General features: G+C 38.1%; 1 protein-coding gene and 1 long non-coding RNA gene across 3 annotated transcripts; both read left to right on the top strand.

Annotated features, from left to right (window-relative positions):
* The first annotated feature begins 3886 nt into the window (after positions 1–3886).
* Positions 3887–10531, top strand: LOC103976566 (diacylglycerol kinase 2). Of its 2 annotated transcripts, none has more exons than XM_009391817.3 (8): positions 3887–4011; positions 4742–5899; positions 7469–7844; positions 7945–8021; positions 8818–8937; positions 9024–9188; positions 9412–9549; positions 10083–10531. In XM_009391817.3, exons 2-8 carry the CDS (start codon positions 4775–4777, stop codon positions 10233–10235), a joined length of 2154 nt encoding a protein of 717 aa, XP_009390092.2. In that variant the 5' UTR covers positions 3887–4011; positions 4742–4774; the 3' UTR covers positions 10236–10531. The 2 variants fall into 2 exon arrangements, with proteins under 2 accessions (XP_009390092.2, XP_064994477.1); XM_065138405.1 differs by lacking the exon at positions 10083–10531 and adding an exon at positions 9810–10075.
* A 1291-nt stretch (positions 10532–11822) lies between these two features.
* LOC108952150 (uncharacterized) lies at positions 11823–13199 on the top strand. The gene is made up of 3 exons (XR_010494201.1): positions 11823–12413; positions 12541–12676; positions 12889–13199. It is a non-coding gene; the product is annotated as an uncharacterized LOC108952150 (long non-coding RNA).
* The last annotated feature ends 1270 nt before the right edge of the window (positions 13200–14469 follow it).

Below are 14469 nucleotides of genomic sequence, written 5' to 3'. Positions count from 1 at the left end.
TACTATCCTCATCATTGTTACCCATGTTTCTTTGCGCTTATTTTCTTGTCACTTCAACTCCTATGAGATTGAATTTAGTCATGGAAAGGTTTCCATTTGAGGACTTCTTGAGTGGATACTTCTAGGTTTTTCAATTTCGACGTGTACCGCCCGGTACGGGCTGTATGTACCAGTCCGAGAGGATACCGGTATGCAGATCACCCTCTACCGGGCAGTACAGGTGTTTTGACCTCGTGTTGGGCGCTACGAGGTCCATACCGGGCGATAATAGTCGAAATTTGGTGCGTACTGACCAATATGCCTTGGTACCGATCGGTACACATTGGATTTTGATCGTTACTGAGGTGTACTGGTCAGTACGTACCATAACGAGCAGGCTCGGTATATCTGTACATATTGAAATTGAGATCATTTGGATACTTCTACTTCATTAGAATGCTTTGGAATTTGGATTTGATCAGGCCTATTTAAGAATTTAGTAGAAAAAAACATCCTAAAATCAGACATCATAATTTGAAACTCAGGAGCATTCTTTCGATGATGACAAAATTAAGTGCTTTTTTTTATACTTGACTGCATCCTTCCCTTGGTTCATTTTTCTATAGATATTTAAAGAGATTAGAATAGTGTATCAAGTAACTATTTCCTGATTCACAAATCTGATGCTTATCTACAGAATTGTTTACCATGTAATAGTCTACATGTTTGCACTAAAAAAAAAATAGAAATAGAAAAAGGATAATAATTTCATTATTATCTTTTGCAAATTCACAGTTTTGTTGTTGTTGTTGTTGTATCTTCTGCAAATTTGCATGGATTTTTTGTTCCAAATTCCAGACCTCATTCTCCTTGGGATTTTATTGGGGAGTTTCAACATGCAAAGCATGTAGCATTTTTTTGACGTAACCCTTAAACTTTCTATCTTGAAGTGTTTAGAAGACTTGAAATATTGGTGTCAGTAATGACAATAATGCCAGTTACCATGAGGCCATGTTTTTAAGCTAATTCTAGAATGACTTTCTATTAGTTCTTTTGGTCTATGTTGCATTTTTCTCTAAAGAAAAGGGTGTAGTTGGAGTGTGTTATTCATGTTAATTTCATTTTGTTGGTCTTTCATTTCCAAATAAATTGTTCTATTCGGAGAACACCGGATTTAATTATGTACAGAGTTATGAGAATTACCATAAGAGGTTTTTTCTCGAGCACAATATTTATGGATTTGTTGCTTCTCCTTGATGGTTAATACTCGTGTTGCTTTAGTATTGTACAAGCATCTGGCATGTGCATTAGGTATTGCTTAGAAGTTGGGCCGGCTGTATTTTCTCAATGTGCTGCCTTTGCTTCCTTCATACTCTAGATCATTTCAATGTACCAGTACATCTAACCATATTTGTATATTTGTATATATGATCTTGATATTAGCTGGGAGTTGGTGAAGCTCCTATGCAACCTCTTCCTCGGTGATCTCTTCTCATATATAAGAAGTAAACTAAAATGCTTCTAAGAAATTTCACGAAAATGAAATATATTGGAAATTTGCTTACTTCTAATACCAAAACAACTAGAAAAAAAATCTCAATTTTGAAATCATTGGTCTCATGCGATACCAATATCATGTGTGGCCAATGACATTGTCATAGACAAGCTTGATGATGAACAAAATCCATGTAGCCAACCCCAAATAGTATTGTTGTTGTCATTGTTGTTGTATGCAATTTAATGTGTTCCTACTTCTAAGTCTTTTTCCTCTGACTTCCAGAACCAGAAGCATCACCAGGCATGCATTCTTTTACCAGGCCAAATATTTGGATCAACCAATGACACAAAACACAAGATAGTCTATGGTTGCAGCCCACATCTTGACTGTGCCATTTACAATTTGGATGGAAAATCATCTTCTGACTGCTAAACTTGTTCATGTACAAGTAGAACTTATCTGATTCCCTTCACTTTCCTGCTTCATCTGTAAACTGTTTCATATAAATTGTCCTCATTGTGACACCATTTAAAGCAGTGACTGGAACTGGAACTGGTCATCATTGAGACAGGTATGTTAATTGGTTGTAAGGTTGCTCATCTGCCACTTCCAGAACCAGAAGTCTTCTTCCTCTGACTTCCAGAACCAGAAGCATCACCAAGCATGCATTCTTTTACCAGGTCAAATATTTGGATCAAACGATGACGCAAAACACAAGATAGTCTATGGTCGCAGTCCACATCTTGCCTGTGCCGTTTACAATTTGGATGGAAAATCATTCTTCTGACTGCTAAACTTGTTCATGTGCAAGTAGAACTTATCGGATTCCCTTCACTTTTCCTGCTTCATCTGTAAACTGTTTCATATAAGTTGTCCTCATTGTGACACCATTTAAAGCAGTGATTGGAACTGGAACTGGTCATCGTCGAGACAGGTATGTTAATTGGTTGTTAGGTTGCTCATCTGCCACTTCCCTTTCTTCGTCTCTTAAGGATTTTAGATTAGCCTGAAAACTACAGTCAACTGCACTCTTTATCATGATTAATACTTGGATCCTTCTTGCATGCTTGTCTCTTTCAGGACTGGTGAGATTAATTTAGCTCACAAATCTGGGCTTATATATCCATCATCATTGCCATTTGACTGCCATTTCCCATTCCAACTCCATGATCTGGTAAGCCAATGCCTTGAATAAGCTTGCTTACTTTGCTGCAACGTGAAGAAAATGTCATATTCATGTGATGCCCATACATCATGACCTTTTTTCTTTCTTTATGGTGAGGACGGCAGCATAAGGTCGCATGAGCTTGGCTTGAACAGGAGTGTTGGATCTCAACTGTAATTTTTATATCATTCCTGTTGCATGATATTGTTGTAACAGTGACAAGATTGGCCTGTGAGTTCATATTCGAATCTATCATTTTCTGAGTTCATAAATGAGATCATCTGTTAGATATTGGGACAACTAATTAGCTCCAACCAGTTTTGAATTGATTGTATGCAGGAGTATACGACAACAATAAGAACATGGAACACTTGGTCTGGGCCACTACAGCAAGAACAATGAAGGTTCTGTTTCCTCCCCCACCTGAATGTTCTCTTCCTGTTTTAATATTCTCAGCATTTTAATGGAATAAAATAAAGATTGATAGTAGAAAATGATGAATTTTTTTGGCCACTTTATATGCAACATAATATGATTCTTCCAAGGCATCAAGAAGCATGCATGGACTTGATTCTCTACATTAAAGATGTGTTATTAATATATCTCTAGGCATTCTTTTCTGTTTTTAATCTCCCAAAGTTTTGCTAAAGATTCTCTGCATTTAATCAGGAAGAATCTCTACACTTTATTGCAGGTTCTGCCTCTCATTACAATATTCTATAAAGGTTATCATAAGTAATTAATTATTAACCCTCCCTCTCATTCAATTACTTTTATGATATTATTATGTATCTGATTGTTATAATATGTTATAACCAATGTACCAATTATCATAAAGATGAAACACTAAAAGATATAATTAGTTTTTTGTTGAGTAATTATGGAATTAAGAATATGATAATTCATCATTATTATCTCTCATTCTGTAAGACATTATTGGCTTATATTGACCTTTTTATTTTGTATTTTTTTCTTTTATTATTATTGTTTATTAGTATTATTATTATTAATTATATATATTCGTATAAATGTTTGACCAGATCAGATTTGTTTTCTCTCCAAAACAAAAAAGCAAAAAACAAAAAAAAAATCAGAAAACACTTTTCCCCTGCTTTGTTTTACGAAGTCGCACGTCCGCTACGCATGCGTTTATATACGTGTATATGGACATCGTGAGTGCGCGCATCGTATCCCATGTGATGCAACGATATAAAGCCGTCGACGGCCAAACCCGCCTTGGTTCCGTCGCCATTTCTCCTTTCCTTTCGCTTCTTCTTCTTCTTTCCTTCGCCTATAAGGAAGAGGCGATCGAGAAAGAGAAGAGAGCGATAGAGTGCGGGAGAGGAATTGAGGGGTTTGGATTTTGGAGGTACGTAATTGGTTGTCTGTGTTTGCAGTTTTTTTGTTCTGGTAATGTAGGATCAGATCTGGCCCCGATGTTATGGGCATTCGCTGCCGCTGTGTCGGTTTATGTGTTGGCTTGATGATTCTTGAATCGCTGTTAGGGTTTTTGCTGTCTTTCGTCGGATGTAGCTTCGGTAGATTGATTTGGGCTTTTGACTGGCGTTTCCTTCTTGATTGTGGACTTCTGCATCTTCTTCTGCTTGTCGTTTCTGAGGTGCTCTCGTGATGGGACTTCCGTTTTGACATGAAGTTTCCATAGCTTAAAATTGATTCGCCTGTCGTAATAATGACAAAAGTTCTTCATCTTATATTTGGTCTATGAACTCCAGTCTTTCAACAGCAATTACCTACATACATATCTTGGAAGGTTGGACTTATTGGGATGTTTGAATTGTTTGTTGAATCACTAGTTAGACAACTTCAGAATAATTTTCTATATAAGTTTAGAACCCATATGATTTCTGCTTAATGTCTTCTCCTCGTTGGTGCATGTCATAAATAATTCCGGATATTTTTTCTGACACCATTGAACAGCAATGACAAAGTCTTTTTTGCATGTCTTGATCATAAATGAATGCTGTTATATGATGTTTGAATGGTGCTTCAATCAACTTAACTTGTTCATCTTGGAGAGAGGAATGACATTATGTGTACTTAAACTGAATTGCTTAGTGGTCATCATGTTTTCTTTTCAGATTTTTTTTTGGATCCAACTGAGGCTAATAATTATGGATTTTGGTGCCACACTTTTAAGAATGGCTACTGAATCTGTGGTTTTCAGATTTGGGATTTTTAGTTGGCTCGTCACTGCTGGATCATTTGGACTTCTGGCTGTTGTTTATGTGTTCCTAAAGTTGCAGAGGCAGGCATCTGTGAACTGGGTTAAAGCCGCAGCTAGAGAAAAAAAGAAAGCATGGGCACATCTAAAATGTCCAACTGCGCCTCATGCATGGACCGAAGACTGCTCTCATAGTGGTCAACCATCCACATGTTTTGTTTGTTTGTATTCATTAGCCTCCCCACAAACTTGTGGTGCCAATGGGACAGGGAATGGTCTCATTCACCGTTGCACTGTTTGTGGTGTTGCAGCTCATTTTCACTGTTCTCAGTATGCCACAAAAGACTGCAAACTTGTAGCACAAGCTGGTGCATCTCACCTGCTGCATCATTGGTCGGAGAGATGGGTGAACTCGGATGAGAACCCCGAGATGTCTTGTTTTTGCTGTTACTGTGATGAACTATGTGGCATACCTTTTCTTGGTGCTTCTCCCATTTGGTGCTGCTTGTGGTGTCAGCGCCTTGTACATGTTGATTGTCATGCCAAATTACTGAAAGAGACTGGTAATGTTTGTGATTTAGGCCCTCTAAGAAGACTTATCCTTTCTCCTCTTTCTGTGCAAAACCCAAATGGGAGACAAACAACTAGTGGTATGTTGAATTCTATCAAGGAAGAGATAATTGCTTCATCAATGAGGGGTGGCTTGAGAAGGCGGCAAAACCGAAGTAAATATGGCAACAACCATCCAGTGCCTTCTGGAATTCCTAATAGTAAATTGCAGAATGATATGGAGGAAAACTCGCTATTTGAATCAATGCTTAGAAGGCTTGCTGGATGGAACAAGTCCAACAAAAAGAACAATCAGGACGATGGATCAGCAAATCTTAGAAGCACTAGCAAGGTTCTCTACAAGAAAAACAAGTACACTGTTGATGTTGATGGAATAGACAAGTATAAGGTGGTTGATTTGCCGCAGGATGCCAGACCACTTCTTGTTTTTATTAATGCCAAAAGTGGTGGTCAGAATGGAACTTCTCTAAGAAGGAGATTGAACATGTTACTGAACCCTGTACAGGTCAGTGTACTTTATGTTGTTTCTTGGCTATTTAATTAGTATTTTCTCTCTCTTTATACACCATATCATGTTTTTTGGTAGTGATGTTTTGGTGAAAGCATATATGTTCTGAATATAATCTTATTTTTATTTTCTATTTTTCTGTTTTTTATTTTTAAAATTCTTTTACCTTTATATTGTAAATTGTGTGTGCCAAACCATAGTGGTAGATGATCTTCAAGGAAGGTAGCATATGTTAGGCACTCCGAGCACAAAACGGTTCACCAATAATAAAAAACGATGGGAAGTCCAATTGAACAAGGCTCTTGCCAATGCAGGATATACAGATGGTCAATTTTTGCAGTATTATCCTTTGAAGCATAGAGACATTATGTGACTCAAAACTCGATCACCTAGATCATAAAGAAGCAACCTCGTCGGATGTTACATCTCACTCTCTTCACCGGCAGAAATAATTAATTTATAATGTAAATATGTCAATGATTACTATAACAAAGGTTCAAATAAATGTTCATATTGAGTCAACCACAAGTTTCACATAAATAGAAATGCTATGTAATATCAGAATATTAAAATGCACTGTGATGTCCACTTATAGTCTGTATGTGAGAGAGTGAGAGAGAGAGAGAGAGAGAGAGAGAGAGAAAGAGAGCAAGGATTCAAAGTGCAGGGAAGGGAGAGCATGCAGAGGAGAGAGATTGCCCTGGAGTAGCAAGGTGGGATAGGTGAACAATCGCCTTTGCTAGTTAAAAAGTTGTTGCTGGGTTGAAGATAAAGTCAAAATCTTTTCATTGTGACATTGTTACTTGAAAACCTAGAAACACATTTACCTTGTGTTAACTTAGCCTTTTCTTAACAGATTTATATCAACCTGCTAGTTAAAAGGGTTATTGGGCTTGGAGCACCTGCTAGAGCCCGGAACTCAATGGCCACTAGTCTGTTATAGCCTACTAAAGTAGCTGTAAGTTAAATCGCAATATTACACTATTGCAAATGATGGCGCATAGCAAGGTCCGCCGTATCGTACCATACCGGCGTTTCGACCCGGGTTCGGTATCGGTACGGTATGGTGTACCGAGCGGTACACCCAGCTACAGTGCTACTACAGTGTCGGTACGGTGCGGTCCACGTACCGCTGGTCTGTCGGACTGGTATGTACCGCCCGTACCGGGCGGTACGATCCGGTATGGCAGACCTTGGCGCATAGCACTATAAGCTACCATAGTGACCATTATAGTGACTGCTATGGTTGCTTTTTAGAACAATATCCTTGTAATTGAAATAATAGGAAAAAGTTTTGTCTTGATTGTTCATGGACAATCATATTTCAAAACTGGATAATTATATTTTTGGATACTGTTATAGCACTTCCTGACCTGAACGAATACATATTCGAAGGAGTATTTGATAGCCTTTATGATAGATCTGTTTTATCAGTGACTTTAACATGGAACACTTACTGTTTATTAAAGTTTGATTGGAATTATTGACCAACACAGTTCTATGGTTTTAAATTAATAGTATCCAATGAATTAGTAGTTCTGTTAATTATAAAGTATATAATTTCAGATCTTTGGATTAAGCGCTATGCGGGGACCTGAAGTTGCATTGAAAATGTTCCATGATATCCGATACTTCAGAGTTCTTGTCTGTGGTGGGGATGGTACCGTAGCCTGGGTTCTTGATGCCATTGAGAAGGAAAACTTTGAATCTCCTCCTCCTGTTGCAATACTTCCACTTGGCACAGGGAATGACTTGTCTCGAGTTTTACAATGGGGAGGAGGCTTGTCTTCAATTGAAGGGCAAGGTGGCTTAGAAGCCCTTCTTCATGATATCGACCAAGCAGCACTTACTATGTTAGATCGTTGGAGTGTCACAATTAAGGAACACAATATGGAGAAAGGCAAAAATGTAAAGCAGTTGAAGTTCATGACAAACTATCTTGGTATGCTTGCTTAAACTGTTGGCCACTTCGATCAGCAATGAGTTTAGTCTAGAACATTTTGAATTCTTTTCTGTTTCTCTCTTCCACCATTCTCAACTAGGCATTGGATGTGATGCAAAGGTAGCATATGACTTCCACATGACTCGGGAAGAAAGACCTGACAAGTTCTATAGCCAGGTAATTTCTTCAGCCCTTTTTATCCCTTGAGTATTTTCTTTATAGGTGATTTCAGCTAGACATCAGGGTATTCTATTTTATTAACTTTTCTATTTATATTTCTTTGGGGTTATCATTTCACTGGTTGACTTTGCTTCAGCATTATACTTGTCTAGAAGCAAAAAAATATAAGATGGAAGTCTGCTTTAGTTGCACTTAAGCAATTTGATAGATAAAATTCCTTTTATAAGTTGAATTGGCGGTGTCATATAATTGACACAACTATTTTGGTCCTTAAGACCCAGTAATGAAGTTTGGCTTTTGTTTTTGAACAATGAGCAATTGTACTTGTTCTGTCTGGTCAAAAGGTCTAATATGTTCATTTATCTTAAACAGTCAACACTATCAATGTAGTTATAATGCTCTCTGCAATACATTATTGTACCTTTGCTTTTAAAGAATATGCACATGCTTCGTATTAGATAAGCATGTGCGTCGTATTGCACCATGAAACATGAATGTGTCCTGCTTTTTTAGGATGACCCCCTACCCTTTGTTCAAAGAGAGAGGCATTATGCCATGAAAGTCGTCATGATATTTGAGCACTGGCAGTATAAACCTAAACTTTGTGAGAACTTCTGTTAGCTTTTCCAAATTTGAAAGAGCATAACTACAGAAGTGGAAGAAAGGTTTCTCATAGTTAGCTGCATGCTTTATGATGCCATTACTAAAATGATCTTTTTATTTTCATCGAAGCTGTGGTCATAATGTAATTATGGGCCTAAAATTTTATGTCTGACTGATAACTATTTTACAGTTTCTAAACAAGTTGCGATATGCTAAAGAGGGTGCCAAGGATATCATGGACAGAACATGTGCTAATTTACCATGGGAAGTAAAGCTTGAAGTCGATGGTCACGAAATTGAAATCCCAGAGGTGAAATTACACTCTTGTTTTCTAGCTATTCCATATTATCTTCTTTAGGGTCTATCTTATTTCACTATCTTTGGCACTTCTCCCAGGATGCAGAAGGTGTGCTTGTGTTAAATATCAGTAGCTACATGGGAGGGGTGGATCTATGGCAAAATGACTATGAGCATGATGATGATTTTGGCATGCAGTCGATGCATGATAAAACACTTGAAGTTGTATGCATATCTGGGGCATGGCACCTTGGGAAACTTCAGGTTTTACTTTCTTCTCTTCTGATTTTCATTATAATATTGTTCTTTTTCGGCTATGACTTCTTAGTAAATTTGGAGGAAACAAAATAAGGAAATGATAAAGCAAAAAAGCAAATACTCTTTTTATTAAATAGGAAAAAGAGAAGTGTTGTAGAATCTTGAAAGATTCGGACATATTTTTCATAGGTCATCAGAAAGAATTTTGATCTGTTCAATGGTAAAACAGGTAGGACTTTCAAAAGCCCGAAGACTGGCCCAAGGAAAAGTAATAAGGTTACACATGGACAGTCCCTTTCCTGTTCAGATTGATGGGGAACCGTGGATCCAGCAACCTGGTTGCCTTGAAATAATGCATCATGGACAGGTATTTGTCTTTTTCCTTATATGTGCACCGGCTGCTTGCTGCTAATGCTTTCTACGGTAAACATAGAAGAATTATCTCTATTATGGATTGCATGAACAAATCTTTAAATATGTGGATACACAATGTTAGTAACTCCTTTGGATTTCCATAGTATGTGCATTCTACTGTTAATATGCCATTCTGTGGTGAATAGGAGAAATTTTCTATCTTACACAACCCTCAGGCATTACCATTTACCAAACTTGTTATATTCTGACCAGAAGGTGCAGCTGTTGAAGTACTTGTATTTACCAAGCTGGTATTTTGAAGCAGCAAATATTAGATAATGCAGTGATTCTGCTATATGCAGAACTATTATGCTTGTTCATACAAAGGTGTTTTTCATCTTTATGAAGTCAATATTTCTTTTATCTTTATAAATGATTACTGTTATAACACTTGTAGACAATTCTGGGGAAGGGGCATTTAGTTATAGTCGATCTATCGTATGCACTGATTAATTTTCCTAAGGGAGCAATAAATCACCATTACAGGCGTTCATGTTGAGGAGGGCATCTGAGGAGCCTACCGGACATGCTGCCGCGATCATGACAGAGGTCCTTGTAAATGCCGAGTGCAGTGGCCTCATCAATACTGCCCAGAAGAGAGTGCTCCTCCAGCAAATGGCACTTCGTCTATCCTCCTAAAATCGACTCTCATATCAGCTTGTTGCGATGGAGAGCTCAAGAATAAGTCATCCTTCAGCATCACCAATATACTTCTTTAAACCCCTTTCATATGGGTTGTCAACTCAGATAGTTTAGAAAAGAATGAGTAGTTTTTTTATTTTTTAATCCTCACTTGGTTAGGTTTTCCCAGGTGGGAGTGCAAGTTGAAACATGCCAAATTTTGTAATTAGATCGACACCAACGATCATGAGCTGGATGGATACATGGAAAGGAAAGAAATAGATAAGAAAAACAATTTTGAGGCTTGACTTTGAGATGGAAGAAAGTAATCCGTTCCAGGGATAAACTTGATCTCCTTGCATTCATTCATCTGCAAGCATAACATTTATTTGTTTGAGGAGAAATGGAATGTTAATCTCTAAAGAAACAATGCAACGAAACGTGATGGTTGTCGAATCGAGAGGGTTCTTTTTAGTGGATGGATGGTTGGATGGATGGATGACAAAATGTGACTTTTTGTGCACATCTTTACGAATTAAAATAGTTCCAATGAGAGTGAGAGCTGCGTTCATGTTCCGGACCAGATTCATCTTGTCCTTCTCAGTGGCCACATCCAGCACGCACTAGTGTTGTTTGCCACCTTGTGGAATATGTGGCGCAAAGATGTCCATGATTTGCTCTTCCCCTCCCCTTGTTGGATAACCAATGCTATTTGTCACTTGAAAATTGGTACATAATAACATGAGAAATGAGTCACATGATGTGATGAGGTCATAAATGAGAGATCGATCGATGCAGTCATTTCTTATTTATAATTGAGATTGACAACTGTTTATGGAGGAGAGAAGAGTCACCGATCCAATAATATACTAACCATACCATCAATAAGTAAAAGAACATAGGTAGGAGGATGAGTGCTTATTGTTGTACATGATGAAACAAACAAAAAATAATAACAAGAGAGTTTAGAGCAAAAAAAAAAAATGAGCATTTTATATTAACTCATGTTTATATATATATATATATATATATATATATATATATATATAAGAAGATACATAGTTTCAATATAATTCTAGAAATTTTTAGTTAGTTATTATTAAAAAAATTTAAAAAATAAGATAATAATGTTCAACATCATAAGATGGATAGATATAATATCTCTTTCACGAATCCAAACTTACTAACAAGATTTTTTTTAAGATAAAATGTGTCACACTTTGGTATGATAAACACGTTTGTCTGCCTTGTAGACTTTGTAGATAATGATGATATCTCACATTAATAAGAGCTTTAATATACTAATTTATATTTTTTTTTATTGAAACAGAAAATGCTATTAGTTTATCTTTAAAAAACTATATATGTCATGCAATGTGTATATGATTGGAGCTGAGGGAAGAGTTTGTTGTGTTGGGAGCAAGCAAGCAAGCTTTGTATGACAAAGAAGCATTGAAGGGGAAAGAGGTGGTGGGAGCAGAATAGAAAGAGATAGAGGGTGGCCAGATGAAGGGAACCTTCAACATCTATCACACCCCCCCTTTGGCCCTTCCCAGAAGCCATCTCCTACCTCTGCACCCTCTCTCTCTCTCTCTCTCTCTCTCTCTACTTTCTTGTTCATGGGTGTTGAGAGTTTGTAAAGATATTATTACATTCGTTTCTACGACTTTCCATCCTCAACAAATCTAAATAAATATCATCAGAAAATTATGTGTTTGGGATTCACAAATCCTGATATAGTTTTTGTTTACGATCCCAACAGGAAAAGAAATCCAACACCACTCATGTCCCCTAAATTTGGCATGCAAAATAAAATAGGATCATGTCATGATTACATATTATGATGGCATGGTGGAGACTGTAGCAGTGCATAAGTAGCCACAACACCAACCTCATATTAAAGGAAGAAAGGATGTTCTAAGGGCTTCGACTACAACACAAACTATATCATGAATTATTAGTTTATCTTTGGCATCATCTAATGTTGCTTCCCGTGCATGGCACACCATTTTTGTGTCACAGGCTTCCTTCCTTTGGCTGCTACAGATGGAGATCCTCACACTCTCGTCGGCTATGTCGTGACACGAGGACGGGTGTGGAATGTTCCACTCCAACTTTCCTGGATGTTGGAGCTGTGGAGGGAGGGGTCGACCATAAAATGGGATGCAATGCATCCACCCACAGAACCCTACACAGGTTTCTCTCTTTGAAAGCAAAGCACCATAAGCACATCTGGTGTTGCCTTTTCCTCTCTCTCTCTCTCTCTCTCTCTCTCTCTCTCTCTCTTCTCATCCTTTTCCCCTTCATACATGCATGTGAGCAGCAAAGCATGAGGAGCACGGACAAACACATGCACTCGAGTTCTTCTTTTGCCTGAGGAGATCAAACCTTGTTGTCATGTTGGCTTTGAGGTTCAAGCATGGTCTCCATTCAGACTTTCTCCTTCATGTTTCCTTCTGGTAAGACTCTCTGCTCTCTTTATTTGAGGGGGAGGAAATCAATCTATCTTCAAAGAATTGATGGAGGTTTCGATCTTGGAGTTTATGAAGCAGTATGAATGCACTGCTTGATGGACATTTGCTCGATCCAATATGTGTTCCTTCGAGATTAAATTTCTTCATTAGTTTCTGTCTCACGGAACTGACTATTCTCCTATGGCCAACGTGATCAGGAAACGATTTCTGCAACGGGAGCTCGGACACTATTGCTTAGATTGAGCTCATCTTGGACTCTCGGTTCCTCGTTCAGGGATTCAGCCACCGAGTTAGCAGTTCGTCCTCTCGGTTTCAGGGATTCAGCTTCCGATCCTAATCTGGAAAGAACTCATTTGACTTGGTAAGATTCCACATTGAGAATCGTCGTCATTGGTGGGAGTTGAAGACGATGATTTGTCCTTCCTGAGAGAAACTTTGGGACGAGGTAACATCCATGAACGCCAAAAGTTCAGATTGGCAGACAGCTTGACCGAGGTGCTTCGATGGAAGGAAGAACTCGGAAGGATCATCTCGCAGCCGATTCAAGAACCGTCTATGGAGGATCCACCACCACACCACGAGAACAAAGCCATACATCTTCCCCCTCTAAATATTTTAGTGCAGAATCATTGCTGCTACTTCTTTGCCTCACTGCCTCATTGCTGATACTTCCGGTGATACTGCCTCCACTGCCGCCGCCACCTCTTGCGCTACTCCTACTCCCAATCGGCATACTCGTTTTGCTCATGATCTTGGCATTTATGCCCTCGGATGTAAGCAAGATTGCATGCCCCTGTGAATGAGTTGTGGATTGTCATCTTGTGTTCATGTCTTGCTTGAATGAGTCTTTTTCCTGTTCATTCCTGATGTAAATGCATAAAATGGTTATGTAACATATTTCTAATCATTCTGTATATGCTTCACCAAAAGTTTTGATGATAGGTTGACAACAAGATCAGACTACTTGAGCATGAAAATATTGTGTAGATGTAGAATATTAGGTTCAAACTTCTCATTTAGAATGTAACAGCTACTTTGTACCTAAGAAACCACAAACATTTGATAGCCAGAGGAAATAAATGTGTGCTTGAAACTTTCCTTTGTTCTTTTCTCTTATGCAAAGAACAACAACTGCATAGGAGTAAAACAGAATAATTTGATTTGCCAGTGTAAAGTGCTATTGAAACAGGTAAAGTATGGAAGAATCATAATCCTTATCTGGAATTGAAGGCAGAGAACACATCATGGTTAGAAATAGGACATAGAATCATATGTTTCACATACATCCCCCCTCCTACTACTTTCAGCAAGCTAACAACTAGTCATTTGATTAGATGAACCCCATTGTGAAGGTTTGACTTGATCATAGCTTCAATGTGACTAAATCAAAGACTAGGGTTTATGACACACACATGGAAGAAATCATGGTTCTTGGTGGTGATTACTATCATCAAACCAATTCCTTGAGTTCCTATCCTGTGCTGGAATCCTCTGCTGTGCAGTGATTGAGTTTTTTTGAGCTTCAACATGTACTGATGGATCCATAACTTTCTGTGCTTGATCCAAAATTGTTGTTGACACAGCTTGTCTTTCTCACCAACTTTGGTGCAAGGAAGGCAGTGGCTTCAAGTTGTTCTTCAACAGATATCCTATTCTTTTATGCTTTCTGGAGACATCCTCTTACATGAATCATATCCCTCTCCCCATGATTTCAGGATTCACTTTGTTCCACTAGCATGAAGATTGGGGAGAACATTTCCAAATTGTTGTCAAGCTTT

The sequence above is a fragment of the Musa acuminata genome, chromosome BXJ3-2 (assembly GCF_036884655.1).
Source record: "Musa acuminata AAA Group cultivar baxijiao chromosome BXJ3-2, Cavendish_Baxijiao_AAA, whole genome shotgun sequence".
Classification (NCBI taxonomy): Eukaryota; Viridiplantae; Streptophyta; class Magnoliopsida; order Zingiberales; family Musaceae; genus Musa; species Musa acuminata.
The sequence above is the reverse complement of the archived record's forward strand: the minus strand, read 5'-3'. Positions and strand labels throughout refer to the sequence as shown.

Coding starts and splice junctions, on each gene's coding strand:
- LOC103976566 (XM_009391817.3), top strand. CDS start 4,775: ATGGATTTTGGTGCCACACTTTTAAGAATGGCTACTGAATCTGTGGTT. Junction 9,189..9,411: donor GGCACCTTGGGAAACTTCAG/GTTTTACTTTCT, acceptor ATGGTAAAACAG/GTAGGACTTTCAAAAGCCCG. Junction 9,550..10,082: donor AAATAATGCATCATGGACAG/GTATTTGTCTTT, acceptor TCACCATTACAG/GCGTTCATGTTGAGGAGGGC.